The following is a 17,326-nucleotide window of genomic DNA, read 5'->3' as shown; positions in this document are numbered from 1 at the left end:
CACAAACCCATCATAAGCCCTCTACTCACGAGCAGGACCAGCTTGTTGGGGTGGTTGGGAGTAATATACTGAAAATGTGCAATTTCAACCGATATTTTTGGTTTTAACGAGGACTTTGTTGCAATTCCCCACTCTCCTTTATTTATTTATACACATTGAAAGCTCTAAACCCTAGGTTAGCAGCTCAACAATGACAGGTACCCTCCGACACCCTTCCCCACCACCAATTAATTTCTTTTACTATTGTCAGCTTTTGTTTTTCGCTTTGTTTTTATTTTTTTTTGTTTATACTATTTAATGCTTTTTCTATTGTGGTGAGAGATAAATGACGTGAATGGAGGTTGTAAAATGGAGAAACTAAAACCGATGCACGACACCAGTGTTTCAATGTCGTTTCTGAAATGCTTAAACAAGCGGAGCTCCTGGATTCTGGTTCTTGCGTCCACAAGGTGATTGTCGGTCTTGCGATAGCTGAGCCCATGGTGGGGCTAGCTTCGCGCAATGACTGCGGTCGCTCCTTGCTTATGTTCGAGCCTATGGATGGACGAGACGGCTCGGCGATAGCTGAGCCCACGGTGGGGCTAGCCTCGCGCAGTGACTGGGGGGGTTCCTTGCTTATGTTCGAGCCCATGGGTGGACGAGATGTCTTGGCGATAGCTGAGCCCACGGTGGGGCTAGCCTCGCGCGGTGACTGGGGGGGTTCCTTGCTTATGTTCGAGCCCATGGGTGGACGAGATGTCTTGGCGATAGCTGAGCCCACGGTGGGGCTAGCCTCGCGCGGTGACTGGGGGGGTTCCTTGCTTATGTTCGATCCTATGTTTGGAAGATGTGGCTTGGCGATAAGGTGGTATGGCACATGCGATGGTCGAGCCCATGGTGGGGTTGGCCTAGCAACGATGTGGCGTCGAGCTTCTGTGGGCCGAGCCCAGGGGAGAGCTGGCCTCGTGGAATGACTGTCAAGTCGACGATGGGGCGATGGTCATGTTGCCAGTGGTGATCACGTCTACTTCTTATTGTGTTTCAATCTTGAACGGTGGTAGTATTGCGGTGTCGGGCTCATGGTGAGGCTGGCTTGGCGTAATGATAGGTGATGAACTCGTGATAGCCGAGCCCGTGGCGGGGCTGGCCTCCTGCAGTGGATGGTGGTGAGATTGTGTTGGCCGAGTCTACGGCGAGTCTGGTCTCGCGTAGTGGATGGTGGTGAGCTTGCGTTGGTCGATGAGTATTGGGTTTGGTTTATTGTCCTTTGGTGCTGGTTCTTGTGTGTGGTCTTGTTCTCATACAAGTAGCACAACTTTCCCTTTTTTCTCTCGCAAATGAACAAAAATTACTTAACAAAAACTGCGCCGGGTGTGGCAGGGGCAAAGAATTTTCTTTGTTAATGACTTTACGAGAGACTCATTCTAGCCCTTCGTACAACTTAAAGGAAGAGTCGGGTGGTGATTCTGCATCTCTCGATGATTCAGACTCTGAGGGTTATAGTCCCGGCTTATCAGACAAGGACATCTGTTTTAGCGATCTGGCTACTTTCAATGAGGTGTCGATACCCTTGTTGGGTGTGTTGCCCAAACTTCTCCCATTTGAGCCTATTCCTGACCCACCCCTTGCTCAAGATAGCGATGGACTCCCTGAGAACACAATATCACATCCCTTGTCTCGTGAAGATGTCGCCTTCGTATGTCGACGTATGAAAATACCGAAAACGTGTGACGTTGTAGCCCCGAACCCTGGCGATTCTCATCACGATGCACCCACCGGCTACTTTACCGTCTATGTTGAGCATTTTAACAGCGGGTTGTCGATACCACCACCTCCAATCCTGGTAGAGTTAATCCAAAGCATAGGGGTTAGCCTTAGTCAATTGACTCCAAACGCCCTTTTGTATTTTTTTGGCTTCTGCCATCGGGTGAGCATGATTGACTTGGTTCCAAGTGTGGATCTATTTCATGCTCTATTCTCGGCTCGACGCACCATGCCGGAGTCAGATATTTACTTCCAACCAAGACCAAAGTGTAGATTCCTACGCAAACTTCGATCTTACCGGGGTGATTGGAAATCGGATTTTTTCTATGCTAAAGTCTGTGGGTGGGGGGTGCCTGTAAATTGGAGCTCCGGGCTGACTATAATAAAGACCAAAAGCTCTTTTGCAGAGCTTCAGACCCAATGTGACTCCCTAGGGCTTTTTAATGAACTTTTTTGACCCTAGGTGTTTCTTTTCTGCTGGTATTACTTTAGGTTCCCATAAACACACATTTTTCTTACTATATGTGTATTATTACTTCTACTTCCCTCTTCTTACTTCTCCTTTTTTTAGGTACCCAAGTGGATTTGAATAGACTCCGTTCTCGGGAGAAAACTTCTGGAAGCCCCCCTTCTTGGACCGGACAAAAAATTAGAGGAAATGGTCGTGATGTATTGGCTCATCCTTCCTTATCAGGGTCAGGGGCTCCATCGGCGTGATCCGGGGATTTCCGAGACTCAGGGTCTCGAGGCCGCCAAGGTCAGAATATCTCTTTGTTGCACGAGGGTCGAGCTTCAGGTGTTGGTTTGGATAAAAAGAAAGATTTGGGTAAGAAGCCCATGGAAAAAAGCAAAATGATAAATGAAGTACCTCCTTCGGATCCTTCTAAAAGATCTCGTGAGGATTCCTCGAATCTGGGGAAGAGATCGGATGCTCATCCCCTCTTGTTGGATGGAGTCAATCGGAGGGAGGGCGTCGAGCCATTTTGGGATTGGTTTGAGGATGGGGGTTAAGATGATAGGGGACCATGATCTGACTCACTTGATTCCCCGTTCCGCCACTGTCTTGCACCAATCCATTTAGGTGCATGTCAGGTATATATATACACATATTTTTTGGGAACTTATCAATATCGTCTTGATATCGTTGGTTATTCTTTTTTATATATTCCAGACTCTATCCGCAATACAAGCTCTTCGGGCTCAGGAAGACAAATCTCGGGTGGATGAAGTTAAGCTGCCTAAAGACTTGGCCAAACAGAAAGAAGAGGTCAGTAAACTTGAAGACTCAGCCAGCAAGGCGAGGGATGAAATTTATCGCCTAGAGGCAGAGAATGCTAGCTTGAAGGAGGCGGTGGGCCAATGGCCGTAAAAGTTGGGAGTAAAGACTAAAGAAGGTGATGATCTTCTCAATGAGTTTCGCGTTCTCTATGATAAGAATTATGCGGAGGTTCAGACAGGAGCACAGTTTTTGGCTTCCCCAGCTGGGTTGGAGTTACAGAAGAGCTTGGCGGAAAAAGCAGTTGACTCTTATCGTGTCTCCTCAGCCTTTGAAGATGAAGTTTATCGACGTGCCTACGCCATTCACGACGAGGTGGTGTTGGACTGTCGCCACATCCTTCGAAAGAAGCTTGTTCCGGAGGAGGTAGTCTTGTTGATTGGTCCTGAGGTTCCTGACATAGATGAGAGCGTATTTGACGCGCCAGTAGATGAAGAGCCCCTTGATGATTTCGGAGATATTGAGATTATAGAGGCATTGAATTCTCTGCATGGTGATGATGTTTGCGATGTTCCATGATGTTGACTTCTCTTTTTCGGTGATGCCTCCTTTAGAGTCTTAGCTACGTTTACTTTCTACTTTTAAACTGATGTTTTGTTTTTTTTTATATTCACGCTCTTGTTAGGGCGGTTTGCTCGTCGTGGTATCTTTGTTTTATCGTATGTACGCGTGGCTTTACGGAGACACGAATTTATCTATATATTTGGTTTTTATTTTGATGAGTTCTATATTTATCATTACACACTGTACTATTGATGTGCTTGCCAATGGGTGTTTGGGAAGTGATCAGGTTCCCAATATCTTTTTTTTACGGAAAGTCTCATGCCAACCTCATGGGTGGCGATGAGTCCCAGGCATTCTCGTTTTGACCTCTTACGGTGTCAGAGTACCTTAGCTGGGCTGGTCGGGCCTCTTATGCCTAGGTAGCTCTTTCTCATGACGACCAGGGTCTGATGACTGTTAATGCAACTGTACGTGTATACCTGCTCAGGTGCAGATTCGCAAGCGTATTAAACACAGTGTCTATTTACTAGAGATTCATCTCTCAAACACCATGTAATGCTATTAATAATGAAGAGAATAAAAACTTCTATTAAGATGGAAAATCGTTAAACTGAGAATTACAATCTCGTTAAAAAGCCAACACATCGTAAGAGAAAACACAATTTCTCGCTAATCTTATTCTTACTGATAAAATTTCTTCAGATTCGTGACGTTCCACGTCCTGGGCAGTATTTTCCCATTTGAATGCTGGAGACGGTAAGCTCCTTCTTGGGCTATTCCAACAACTTTGTATGGTCCTTCCCACTTGGGATCCAATTTTCCTACCGGGTGCAGGACGTCTACTCGCCTCATAACTAGATCTCCCACTTGAAAAGATCGTGGTTTCACACAGTTGTTATATGCTTTCGCCATTCGTGCTCTATGTCTTGCCGCTCGTACTGACGCCCCTTCTCTTAATTCTTCTACAAGATCTAGAGAAGAACGCAAAGATTGTTGGTTTGTTTCTAAGTTGTATTGTTTTACCCTTAGTGATTCCTCTCCGATTTCTGCGGGAGCGACTGCTTCTGTTCCATACGTCATGCTAAATGGGGACTCTCCTGTCGAGCTTCGCGGGGTGGTCCGATAGGCCCATAAGACGCTGGGTAGCTCGTCAACCCACCTGCCCTTGGCAATTCCAAGTCGTGTCTTAATATGTTGCAGGATAGTCCGATTGGTGACTTCAGTCTGTCCATTGGCTTGAGGGTTCCCTACCGAGGTAAAGAATTGTTGAATTGACAAATCATGGCACCAATCTCTTAATTTGGATCCAGAAAATTGTGTGCCATTGTCAGATACCAGTGCTCGTGGGATCCCAAACCTGCATACTATATTTTTCCAGAGGAAATTGATCACATCTCTCTCCGAAATTCTTGCGAGAGGCTCTGCTTCGACCCATTTGGTAAAGTAGTCGACATCGATAATGAGGAACTTCCTCTGTCCGGTTGCGAGCGGAAAAGGCCCCAGCAAATCCATTCCCCATTGGGCAAAAGGCAGTGGGCTTTCCATTGGCTGAAGCAATGCCGCTGGTTGATGATGAAGATTAGCGTGCTCTTGGCATGACTTACATCGCCTTACTAATTCGAGTGCATCTTGTTTCATAGTTGACCAAAAGTAACCTTTCCGGAGTGCCTTTCCTGCCAGTGCTTTGCCTCCCAAGTGGTTTCCGCATATTCCCTCATGAATTTCTCGGAGCACATAATTTGCCTGAGCGGAAGTAAGGCATTTTAAGTAGTGTTGGGAGTACCCCCTTTTATACAATTCTCCGTCTATCAAGGTGAATCTGGCAGTTCTCACAATAAGCTTTCTTGCCTCGGATGGATCTTGGGGGAGTCCTCCATTTAATAGATAGTTGGTGATTTCATCTCTCCAACTTGGCTCGTCTTGATGTACACAGAGGATGTCCAGACCTCCTACGTCTGCCTCGTCCTTATCATATGTGAGGAGCGTAATCTTTCTGCTATCAATGACTGTTATGGAGCTGCCGAGTTTAGCCAGTCGGTCTACTATATCATTCTCAGTTCGCGGTATTTGTTTGACTTCGAAGTTTTCTAAACAAGTGTGAAGCTCGTTTATCCTGGTCAGTATCCCTTCATTTTGACCTCTTTGGCCTCATAATCTCCTCGAACTTGATTGAATACGAGCTGTGAATCACTATGTGCGACCAGTCTCCTGGCCCCAGCTGCCAATGCTAACTTGATTCCTATTATGAGCGCTTCGTATTCTGCTTCATTGTTTGTTGCTGGAAACCGGAATCTGATGGCATACTGGAATTGATCTCCTTGAGGACTCTCTACTAATACTCCTGCTCCACTTCCTCCGGATGTTGATGATCCATCTACATGGACCATCCAGGTAGGAGTTGAACTTTCTGTTTCCATGGTTTCCATTTCTACTATGAAGTCTGCTAGAATTTGTGCTTTAATGGCAGGTCGTGGCTGATATTGAATCCCATATTCACTTAGCTCTACGGCCCATTTAGTCATCCTACCTGACGCCTCTGGGCTAGAAAGTATTCACTTCAAAGGGTGGTTCGTTAGTGCTATCACCTGGTGGGACAGGAAATAAGGGCGCAACTTTCTGCCTGCCACTATTACGGCCAAAGCTAATTTTTCGAGTTTCGTGTACCGGAGCTCGGCACCCTGCAACACTTTGCTCATGTAATATACTGGTTTATGTTCTCGTTCTCTCTCCACAGTTAAGACGGGACTGACTGCTTCATCAGACACTGCTAAGTAGAGATACAAGGTATCTCCCTCGCACGGCTTTACGAGTAATGGCAACGCTGCTAGGTATTTTTTTAAGTCGTCAAAAGCTCGTTGACACTCATTGGTCCACTGAAAACCTTTCCCTTGCCTCAATACCTTGAAGAACGGCAATCCTTTGTCAGCTGATCTAGAGATAAAACGATTTAAGGCAGCCATTCTTCCTGTCAATTCTTGCATCCCTCTTATGCTTTTGGGCGGAGCCATGTTTAGTATTGCCTCGACTTTTTCAGGGTTGGCCTCTATTCCTCTTTGAGAAACCATTTACCCTAAGAACTTACCTCCTCGCACTCCAAAAGCGCACTTCTCAGGGTTCAACCTCATCTGGTACTTTCTCAATATCTCAAAACATTCCTCGAGGTCCTCTACATGCTTAAGTGCCTGAACACTTTTCACCAACATGTCATCAATATAGACTTCCATATTCCGCCCGATTAATTTTTCGAACATTTTGTTCACTAGTCTCTGATAGGTAGCCCCAGCATTCTTTAATCCGAAAGGCATTACTTCGTAGCAATAGATACCTCTCTCAGTGATGAAACTTGCCTTTTCTTGATCCTCTGGCGCTAACCCTATCTGGTTATATCCTTGGTAAGCGTCAAGGAAACTAAGTAACTCACACCCGGCGGTGGAGTCGACTAGTAGATCTATTCACGGCAAGGGGAAGAGATCCTTAGGACAAGCTTTATTTAGGTCGGTGAAGTCTATACACAAGCGCCATTTCCCTCCGGGCTTAGGAACTAGCACCACATTTGCCAGCCACTCGGGGTATGAAACTGGCCTGATATATTTTTCCTTCACCAGATTCTCTACTTCAGTGGTAATATGCTTGTTCTTTTCTACCCCAAAAGATCGTTTTTTTCTGCTTCACCGACTTCATTCTTGGGTCGACGTTGAGGTGATGGGGTGCATATTCATGTGGTATTCCTGGGAGGGGCTCACCTTCCCAGGCAAATATGTCAGTGTTCTTATGGAGGAGGTCTGTTAAAATCCCCTCTAACTCAGGGGACATTTCTGTCCCTATCTTGAGAGTTTTTTTAGAATTTCCGGGGGTTACTTCTATCCGCTTGAGGGTTTCGGTTGCTGCCAGATTCTTTACTCTTCCAGCCTCGTCTTTGATAACATGGAATTCACAGTATTTGGGTTCACATGTATTTCTTCGCTTTATTTTTTGTGTCGAAATTTCATCCTTACTTGGCCTTTTTTTTGTTGTGAGCCGAGTTTCGTAGAATGTTAGCATTACACTCGCGAGCTAGTCTGTTGTCACCAACCGCTTCACCTACCCCCTCAGGCGTGGGAAATTTCAACTTCATATGGTAAGTTGACCCTACCGCTTGGAACATGTTCAGACTTGGGCGTCCCAATATCACGTTGTAAGCAGAGGTGGCATTCACTACTAAGAACCTTACCATCTTTGTAGCTCTCCTGGGGTAAGATCCTAAGGATAGAGGGAGGGTAATCTCTCCTAGTGCCTCCACTACTTCTCCAGAGAATCCCACTAAGGGGGTACTAACAGTTGTTAGCTGGGCATTGGCTATCCCCATTTTTACGAAAGCGTTATGGAAAATGGTATCGGCTGAACTGCCTGAATCGACCAATATCTTCTTCACCCAGAAGTTCGAGATTGTGACCGAAATAACCAAGGCATCATTATGCTCCACCAGAGGAGATTCGCGGTCTGACTCATTGAATGTCACTTCTCTGGAGATTCCGGATACTTCAAACACCATTTGGGTGCGAGTATGATCAGGAGGATGGTTGCTCCTCTGGGCTGCGCGCAGAAGATTCTTTCTCGCTTTATTCGAATCTCCACATGATGACCCTCCGGTTATTACTGCGATAACTCCTCCAGTCGGCAAGTTCTCGTTGAGGTGCTCGCTTTGTTTTCCTCGCTCTCCATGATTCCTTTGTGGCTCCTTCTTTTGGTAGTCGTTGCGAGGCTTGCTACCTGGTTGCGAGTAGCGAGATTTACTCACAAAGTCTTTTAAATAACCTCGCTTGATTAATTTCTCGATTTCAGCCCTTAGATGGAAGCAGTCTTCAGTAGAGTGTCCCTTGTCTTTGTGGAAATGACAGTATTTGTCAGATTTTTGTCGTTTTGGGTTCTCTTTCATTGGTCGTGGTTGCTGCAACAAACCTTGTTTTTCTGCAACCAACATTATGTCCATCAAGCGTGCATTAAGGGATATGTGTCGTGGGTTCTGGGACATTCGTTTTTCTTCTTTTCGGCTTCCTCCTGGTTTTTCCTCTTCTCTCCTCCTTTTCCCTAGGTAGTGTGGTTCGACTGTTTCTTCAATGCGTATATATTTCTCGGCCCTCTCCAGTAGTTCCTCCAGGGTACTTGGGGGCCTTCCTGCGATGGACTCTTTAAATTTTTGATGACGGAGGTTTTGCTGCATGATTCCTGCCAGCAGATCGTGGTTCACATGGGGGACTTCATGAACAGCTTGAGTGAAACGTTGTGCGAATTCCCTTAAGCTTTCTCCCTCTCTCTGGACTATTGAAAATAGATAAGCCGCACTCTTTGGGTACTTTCGGTTAATGGAGAATTGATGGAGAAAATGCTGGGTGAGTTGTTCCAAGCTTGCGATGGTGCCAGGTGGGAGTTTGTTGAACCAAGTGAGGGCCCGGTTAGCCAGTGTGGTCCGAAAAATCTTGCAATACGCGACATCGCTAAGATCATACAGATCTGCTTTTGCATAGAATCTATCCAGGTGATCCTACGGGTCTCCTGTCCCGTTGAATTCTGGTAAATTTGTTATTTTTACCCCAAATGGCAGTACTTCAGTCAAGATGGCGGTAGTGAATGGGCTACGACGGGCAGGCAGGACCGCCAAAGTACTCTCTCCTCTTGCCTCAGTACGAAATCCTTGGTGTGCGGGCCCATGGCTATCTTCTTCGTCTTCCTGGACCGCCGTTTCCCTTCTAGCATTTGAGAGGGGCACATTGTTGGTCCCTACTCCCTCTTTCTCTGCGTGACTCCTTCCCAGGTGGTGAGTTAGAGGTACCTCCCCATCCATGTTATGTCTGCCTTCCTGACTCTGTTGCTGGGTTGCCAAATAGTGTGCTACTGCCTCAGTTGCAGCACGCGAGGCAGCCTCCTCCATCAAAGATCTCAAAGCATTGGGAGTAATGAGGAACTCCTGTTGCTGTTGGGGGTCCACAGGTGGGGGCTCCTGAACACCCTCGTTGTTACGAATGGCATGTGATCGCGTTTGCATACTCAGTGAATTGATGACGTTTCCCACAGACGGCGCCAAGCTGATGCGGGTCTAAAAATGAACACCTGAAGTCAGAGAGGACTCGTGCTCCTATGAATCAGCTAACAAAATGGAAATCCAATTAATTGTCTTCTTGGGGCTGTCACCTGCTTCACGAACAAACGTTAGAGGCGTCGGAGATTACCCGACGAAAAACCCTCCGACGGTCAAGTCAGCGATCACCTCCAAAATATATAAAAAGGGAAGAACTTTAATAACTCAAAAGCACCCACCTCCGAAGTAGGAAATGATTGGTATTTATAGACAAATTGATGTGGTTTCAAAATTGCAAATGAACCCTCCTCTAGAACTAAATATTGAAACTAGTCCCTATATGAGATAAATATTAGCAACAAGGCCATTTATCTTTTATTCTTTCTGATTGATATTAACAAAAATATCCACAATTGAAACTTAATTAAAATTAACTGAAAATCACAAACCCATCAGACACGGTGTCACGAGTCGTATTTTGTGAGAGAGTTATCTTATTTGGATCATATATGAAAAAATATTAATTTTTATACTAAGAGTATTATTTTTTATTATGAATATCGATACTATTAGACATATCTCACAGATAAAGATTCGTTATATCATATTTGGATAAAAAATTATACATGAGATGTATAGATTCCTTTTGTACCATTAGCATGTTATATATGGCAACTTTGTGTACAAATTTAAATATTTGATCGATATATTCATTTTTCCGAAAACAATTATGCAAATATTCGATAAGATCATGAAGCAAATATTTAATAACTCCATTTTTATTTATTTCCTTTTCACAATGCATAATTATGGGATTTTTAATTTTTTATTTCTTTCCCATAAATTGAAATTTTATTAGTATATCATCATCACGTATAAAAAAAACTCGAATAAATTTAAAAATAATCATCATCTCCATTAAAAAATTAATAAACAAAATAATTTATTGGTCAAAGATTTCTATTACATTCCAAATTTATTATTTTATTAACATAACTTATTACAAGTTGACCAAATCATCTTTCGGATGTAAATTTTTAATATTTTTAATAATTATTTATTTATATTAACTAAAAAATTTAATATTCGACAAATTTGATTTCAAATTACTATAAAATTTGAATGCATTTTAATTAATTTTATTTATGTGATAATACAATTTTAATTATTGTTATATTTTATAGACCCTACAAAATTGAAGGAAGATTGCCGTAATTTGCATATATATATTCGATTTCTTATTCCGCTGATTCCTTCTCTCGGATTGGTGGGAGAGAGAACCCCAACGCAGAATTTCTCCCACCCAACGCTGCGGTGGAGGAGATTATTTTTAGATTTGTTGTTCGAGGATGAATATGACTTCTCTTGAAGCTAACGGGATTTCTGTCGTTACGGAGCCACCGCCGGTTTATGTTGCCATGGTGGACCCGTTTCTCGTTGAAGCTCTTCAGAATCCTCGTCATCGTCTGACTAGTAAGTTTGTTTTCTTGTTTCGATGATTTTGTTTGTTTGAAGTTCAATTTTTTTTTGGTATTCGCTCTTGTTTTGGTTGCGTTAATTTGTCCATGGTGTCGTGCTTGAGGTGGATTTATGCTCTTTGTGTCTGGAGAAGTTGGAAGTTATTGAGGTAGATCTAGTGGGGTTTTGGGTATCTGGATTAGGGTGTGATTTTGTTTTGTTTTATTGGTTGTGTGGACTTTGGGAATTTTGGGTGCTTGGCTGATTTAGATCTGGGTCGGGAAAAGCTGAACTGTGCACTGTACTTTGCAGAGAAACAGAAAGGCGTTGTGTTCTGGTGTCCAACATGCTGTTGAACTAATTTTTATTGCTTGCAGATTTTGTTGGTTGTATCCTGAATTGCGGGAGATAATTTTTTATGGGTGTTGTTTTTACTGGTACTGGCTACAATTGTGATTTGCAACTTTGTAGAAGTTCTACGGATTACATGATTTGTACATTTTTCATTTATTATAAAAGAATGAATTGCTTGTGAATATTATGATTAACATCATATGTTGAATTTGACTTCTTGAGTTACTTCTTTTCAGTAACTATTTGGTTTGTTAAAATTTGATGGATGGATTATTTATCTCAAATGGACAAGTACAGCCTTCCCATATCAATTACAGAAATAATATAACTGATTGACCTTTCTTCTCTGATGGTTTCTTAGTTGATGAGAACCTGGAGGCAGTTAAGGCCAATAGTGTGAACAATGCAAAGTTAATTTGTTAAAATACTCGGGAAAAAATTGCCTAGCAATTTATCCTATATCGAATATCGATAAATAGAAGGGAATCAGAAACTTGATGTTGCACGGATAATAGTTCATTTGATCAATGTTTAATTTTTTTTGTTTACTTTGCATATAAGCAAGGCAGTATGTTCAGTAGTAAAACATACCAGGTTCAATTCATTTATATTCCTTAACTTCCTCTTTTAAGTTTGTTGTTATTGTTAAATACATAATTTCTATGCATTCATACTTCAGTGGCCTAATAGAGGCAGAGCAACGTAAATCTGATTACCATTAACAAGTCTTCATGGGCCTGCCCTCAAGATATCGGAATTCAATCATGTTTTTCAACTTCTAGTTTTCCTCTCAAAAAATATTAGAATATTTTTCTTTCCAAATATCATAACAGTTTGAAAACGATATTTGGAATTGGCAGTTGGCCAACTGTAAAACTTTATGGAAAAATACTACATTATTTACATTCTCGTAATTATTTTTTTGTGCTTTTGTTTTTGCTGTATTGCTTTCCTTATATATTGAGTTACTGATTGTATAGGATATCTGCTTAGATATTTTTCAATATCTTTTGCCCACTTATATATGATGTAAATTATGTCTGGATTATTTTAGTCCCCATTCCCCAATAATGTGTACCTTTGAAGTTTGTTACATATACTTATTTTCATGGTGCACTTGTGTCGGGGTCAGGGTCGGGGTCGGTGTGTGCAAAATCATCTCTGTGGCTGGTGAGATTTGAACATGATATCATTGTTTTAACTCTTAAGATATTTGAATAATTTCTGTTCACATTATTGAAATTTATTTATTTTTCCATTCTGTTTATTATTTGGATAAAGATTTCTTTTTCTTTAATAATATTTTTTTGGATAAAGTTGATATATTTTCTTTTGTAACTATTTACCAGTTCTACGGATGGAACTCGATGTGCAGAAGTTCTTTCAGAATTCTGATCTACAGATGTTTGTCTTTCCGCACTTCCCTACTTCATACCTTCGTCTTGCAGCTCATCGTGTTGCTCAACATTATGGCTTGCAGACCATGATTCAGGATAATGTTGTAGATGGCCAGGGAAGTGGAATTTTGGTTATAAAGAAGGCAGACAGCAAGTTCCCTGCCATCTGTTTATCAGATGTTCCAGCGAAAGAGGCAGAAAATGACAAATCTGATCAAATCAAAATTGTTATAAGGCCTAGAGCTTCTAGAGGTTCCTCATGTGACGCCAATGAACAGGGGACTAAACGTAGTTCAGTAAGAACTGTGGAAGAAAGGAAGGAGGAGTATGACAGAGCACGGGCTCGTATTTTCCATAGTTCTAGTGGTTCTGAGTTGGAAGATGCGTTAACTCAAGTTGCTTCTGATGTGAGGAATTTGACTCTAGATGAGAATGAGGTTTCAAGGAACCTGGATGTGGATGTTGACAAGAGCATCTGGAGCAGGGATACCGGTAGTTCCTTAAGAGTAGCCATTTTTAGGGACAGGGAAAAAGATCGCACTGACCCTGATTACGATCGCAGTTATGGAAGGTAGTATGAACTTGCATTTCACTTCACACAATTTTTGCTATTTGAATTATTAGGCTGATCTTGGAGGCACCCTTATAGGCTTCTAGTATTGAAATATAAGCTTCAAAAGTCATACCAATGTACTTAATAAATGGATAAGACCGATTAACCTTACTTTTGTGGATGCTTTAGCCGAACCTCCCAATTCTAATGCCCATGGATCGACATTGATAATGTTTTGTTTGCAGTTTGTACTAAAACCAATCTGAGATTCTTCTGTTTTCTGATTTGATGCAGATATGTTAAAAGCACTCCCAACACTCAAAATTTCAGCTTAGCACCTTGTAATTTGCAGAAATTCCAGCCTCCATTCGTCCAGTATGATTCTGTTTTCCCCCAATTGCATCAAATGCCAGCACCTCAGGCTTCTCTTAACTACAGCAGCCCAGTGATGAGTCCTTACTGTGCCGCAGGAGTGAATCAGACTCCTAGGGATGCTTTATATATGCAATGGCAGCAAACCCAATCCATGATGTATGCACATTCGTATAACCAAATGAGACGCACTCTTTTTCAGGTAAACACCACAATCTAAATTCATCAAACTAGTTTGGATACCTTTTGAATTCAACAAATTTGAATTCCCCCTTCTATTGTTTGTTATAAATCGGTATAATGGATTTCAAATTATCGTCAAATATGGTCGTTCTAAATTATTAATAAAATCCAAACCACGGCATCCAAACACAACCCCAAATCATTTTTGGTGTACTTGTACTTTTTATGTATCTTAGCATTTTTAATGCTGCTGTACCTAGTATTTCTTTCTTTTCACGGAACCATCACAATTTTACATGACTAATGCAGTGCCTTTACAAGCAGTTAATTCATCTGTATATGTATAATCTTTCTTGTAGGCTCCCTTCTGTCAGCAGCCACTGAGTTTTGATTACTCCCAGAATCATTGATGAGGGTCGGAATATTTGGTGGGGGAATGTCTGTATTGATAGGTATCCTTATTAGGTGAAGTGTTGGCAGACAAACTTGGAGTTGTAATTTTGTATCTTTTTACTATTTTTGATTTGATGAAAATACTTTTTGTTAGAACAACAAATTTATGATGATGATTTTTATTTTGCTGTGTTATATTATAATTGTCATTGGGGTCGGCTGTATTTTATTTGAAATTATATTTCTTGATTATCAAGTGAGAGGTAAACATATTTTCGAAAAAAATTCAAAAACTAGTGGAGTGAAAGTGCTCGCGCTCCCCGAGATATAGGTGGGTTGACAATTGAAACAATTCATTAATTAATCAATTCTGAGTCTATTGATAAATGAGTATTTATTTATTTATTTATTCCACGATTTTAAATTTCTGGGTTTTTTCATTTATTTGTCACAGAATCAGGATTTTACTTTTTAGTGAGGGAAATACATGGCTTGTTAGTTTGAACCCGGTTTATGTATTTTTTTTAATGATGTTTATGTATTGTTAGATACAAGTATAAACCATAACTGCACACGAGCCCTTCTCCAAGAATCCAGTGAGTGATTAGGTGATGGGATTTGTTTGGATAAATAAAAAGATTCTTCCCAGAATCGTGCTGGTGGAGTTGGTAGTTGGTTCACTTATTATTTAACTCAGATACAACGTTTTTCCCCCATAAATTCGATATGAACCAAATAAAAATAATATTTGATTGCTCCGGACAAGGCATGCTTCGCCAAATTCATCGTTTCGATATAAAATTAAATCGAGACATATACAAGCACACATTGCATAACAATGCCTACTTTTTCTCCAAACTCACGAGTGGAAAGTGTGTGCATGAGATTGAACACCAAACCCCAATGGATCATTAAATCCATCAATAGAACAATGTTTCACAAAGCAAAAATGACAAAAATAATCAAAATCGAATCAATTTTTTGTACCTGATCCGAATAATAAAAACCTTTCAATGTAACTCGAGAATCCCTTGTAAGAAGAACAACTTGAACAGAAGGATATATGGATTAGAAGCTCGGGGGGAGCAACAGAGTTTACACTATGCACGCACGCACTGATTCTAATGGATAAACTGCTGTCCACATGAACATCAGAAAGAATAATGGAAGTGGTAAATCATTTTAACAAACATTGAATGCCAATAAACACGAATCTACAACATCAAGAACACCTAAAAAAGACAAAGAAACACTAGATAGTCATCCGAAAGACCGGATTTCACAATGTCAAGGACCTTATATCGCTTGTGAACTGCATAATCCCCCTTGAAAAGTCATCAACTACCGAAACTCAATCATCGCCGGTTGGAAACAAAGTAAGAACTTTCCTCCCATTCGTGGTGCCAGCCGGTTCCATATCCTCCGCATATGCTAGAGGCATAGCAGAACCACTCATTCTCTGAACTTGCTGCTGTGATTGCCTCAAAAATGGATGATCAAATTGCCCGTTTGGTGGCGAGTGACCGAATGGCCTGAACTGCTTTTGCAACTGCTGTTGGTGCCCTGGCCCTGCCGCCACTACCGCCATCGGGTGGTGATGCTGCATTGCTGCACCAACCGGTACAAATGGCAAGAAATGCTCCGGATTCCCCCTGCCGGGGTTCAAAAACTGAGCTGGCACGGGGGAGCTGGCAAATAAGTGGTCCATGGCCGGATCCATGCCAGAACCAGACAGCCCCGCCGGACTGCTATTCCCTATGCCGCTGCCATTTCCACCATTGGAAATACCTTGCATTCGCTTCAAATATAGCCTGTATTTCTGCAAATGGCTCGCTACGTTCTCTCTAGTTAGCCCATCAACACTCATGAGCTGCATTATAGTCTTTGGAACAGCATTCTTGATCCCTAAATGGGCAACCGCATCTACAAATCTCTTGTGCAGTTGTGGAGTCCAAACGAGGCGCGGCCGCTTGAGGGTTCTTGCGGGTTCGTCAGACCCGGCAGCCCCACCTGATCCGCCTGCGGCGCCACTCAACTCCGGCGAGTCAAATTCAGCTGAGGAATGGGCAGTTGACTGCGGCGGAGGAGGAGCCGGCGTGTGGTGGTTGTGAAGGTTATGAAGTGGATTCGAAATGTTGAAAGCTAGCGCTAGATCAGGAGTAATAAGGGATTGGTTTAAGGGCATCAATTCCTCGGGTGAGGGCAATTCATCTTCCCATTTCGAAAACCAGTTGGATTCTTCTTCCCTCATTTCCTTTCCTTTTGTGCCTCACTTCTTGGATTCACTGCCGCACAAATCTTTTCTCGAAAATAGAAAGATTTTTCAGCACAGAAATTTACAATACAAAAAACAAGAACAAAACCCCTTGTTCTTCAGAAATTCAAGATCTAGTGCCCCGAAAACCAAGAAAATGATAGCCAAAATCACAAGGAAAAAATAACAAAAAAAATCTCACTTTTCGGAGAGTAAGAGACAAAGATACAGATAAAAAGAAGACACAGTTTCAACTTTTGAGGGTGGTGAAATCTCGAGCATAGATCAAATTATCACGATATTAAACCAAAAAAAAAGTTTTGAGAAATGGGGTTTTCATTTTTCACCTTTGAATCCTCTGCAGACATTCATTTGAGAGAGAAAGACTAGTGGGGGAGGGGTGATCGAGGTGGATCATGTCTTCTTGTTTCCAGCTTTTGTTTATGTTTACTGTTGCAGATGCTTTTCTTCTGATTTTTTGTGTGTGGAAATTGTACTATCTGGTTTTTGTTTTATTTTGTTTTACATACAATTGTGTGTATGTATATATATATATATATATAATATTTAGGGTCTTTATTTATTTATTTTTTCAAAAATCTTGAGAGTTAGTGCCACCATAGTGGAAAGGGGATTTATTTTTATTACATCATATTGTAATTTTTATATTAAAACGTAGAAATTGGGTGGACTAATTTGGTTTTTTAGAGGTTTCTGCAAACGGATGAAAATTAATTTTGAAATTCAATGAAAATAAACATGAAAGATACGTGAAAATTAAATA

At 41.7% G+C, this 17,326-nt stretch overlaps 2 protein-coding genes across 3 annotated transcripts; one reads left to right on the top strand and one right to left on the bottom strand.

The window, feature by feature from the left end:
- Window positions 1-10,812: 10,812 nt before the first annotated feature.
- Window positions 10,813-14,497, top strand: LOC140822502 (uncharacterized). The gene is made up of 4 exons (XM_073183273.1): window positions 10,813-11,051; window positions 12,740-13,358; window positions 13,635-13,914; window positions 14,255-14,497. The coding sequence occupies exons 1-4, from the start codon at window positions 10,928-10,930 to the stop codon at window positions 14,303-14,305; spliced, it is 1,074 nt and encodes a 357-aa protein (XP_073039374.1). The 5' UTR covers window positions 10,813-10,927; the 3' UTR covers window positions 14,306-14,497.
- A 694-nt stretch (window positions 14,498-15,191) lies between these two features.
- On the bottom strand, window positions 15,192-17,047 carry LOC140822505 (transcription factor MYBC1-like). Of its 2 annotated transcripts, none has more exons than XM_073183277.1 (2): window positions 16,890-17,047; window positions 15,192-16,591 (listed from the first exon to the last, which is right to left on the bottom strand). In XM_073183277.1, the coding sequence occupies exon 2, from the start codon at window positions 16,537-16,539 to the stop codon at window positions 15,640-15,642; it is 900 nt and encodes a 299-aa protein (XP_073039378.1). In that variant the 5' UTR covers window positions 16,540-16,591; window positions 16,890-17,047; the 3' UTR covers window positions 15,192-15,639. The 2 variants fall into 2 exon arrangements, with proteins under 2 accessions (XP_073039378.1, XP_073039377.1); XM_073183276.1 differs by having other exon boundaries at window positions 15,195-16,586.
- Window positions 17,048-17,326: the final 279 nt, after the last annotated feature.

Source organism: Primulina eburnea, unplaced genomic scaffold (genome assembly GCF_022965805.1).
Source record: "Primulina eburnea isolate SZY01 unplaced genomic scaffold, ASM2296580v1 ctg87_ERROPOS800000+, whole genome shotgun sequence".
NCBI classification, from domain to species: domain Eukaryota; kingdom Viridiplantae; phylum Streptophyta; class Magnoliopsida; order Lamiales; family Gesneriaceae; genus Primulina; species Primulina eburnea.
This window is presented reverse-complemented; position numbering and strand designations above follow the sequence as displayed.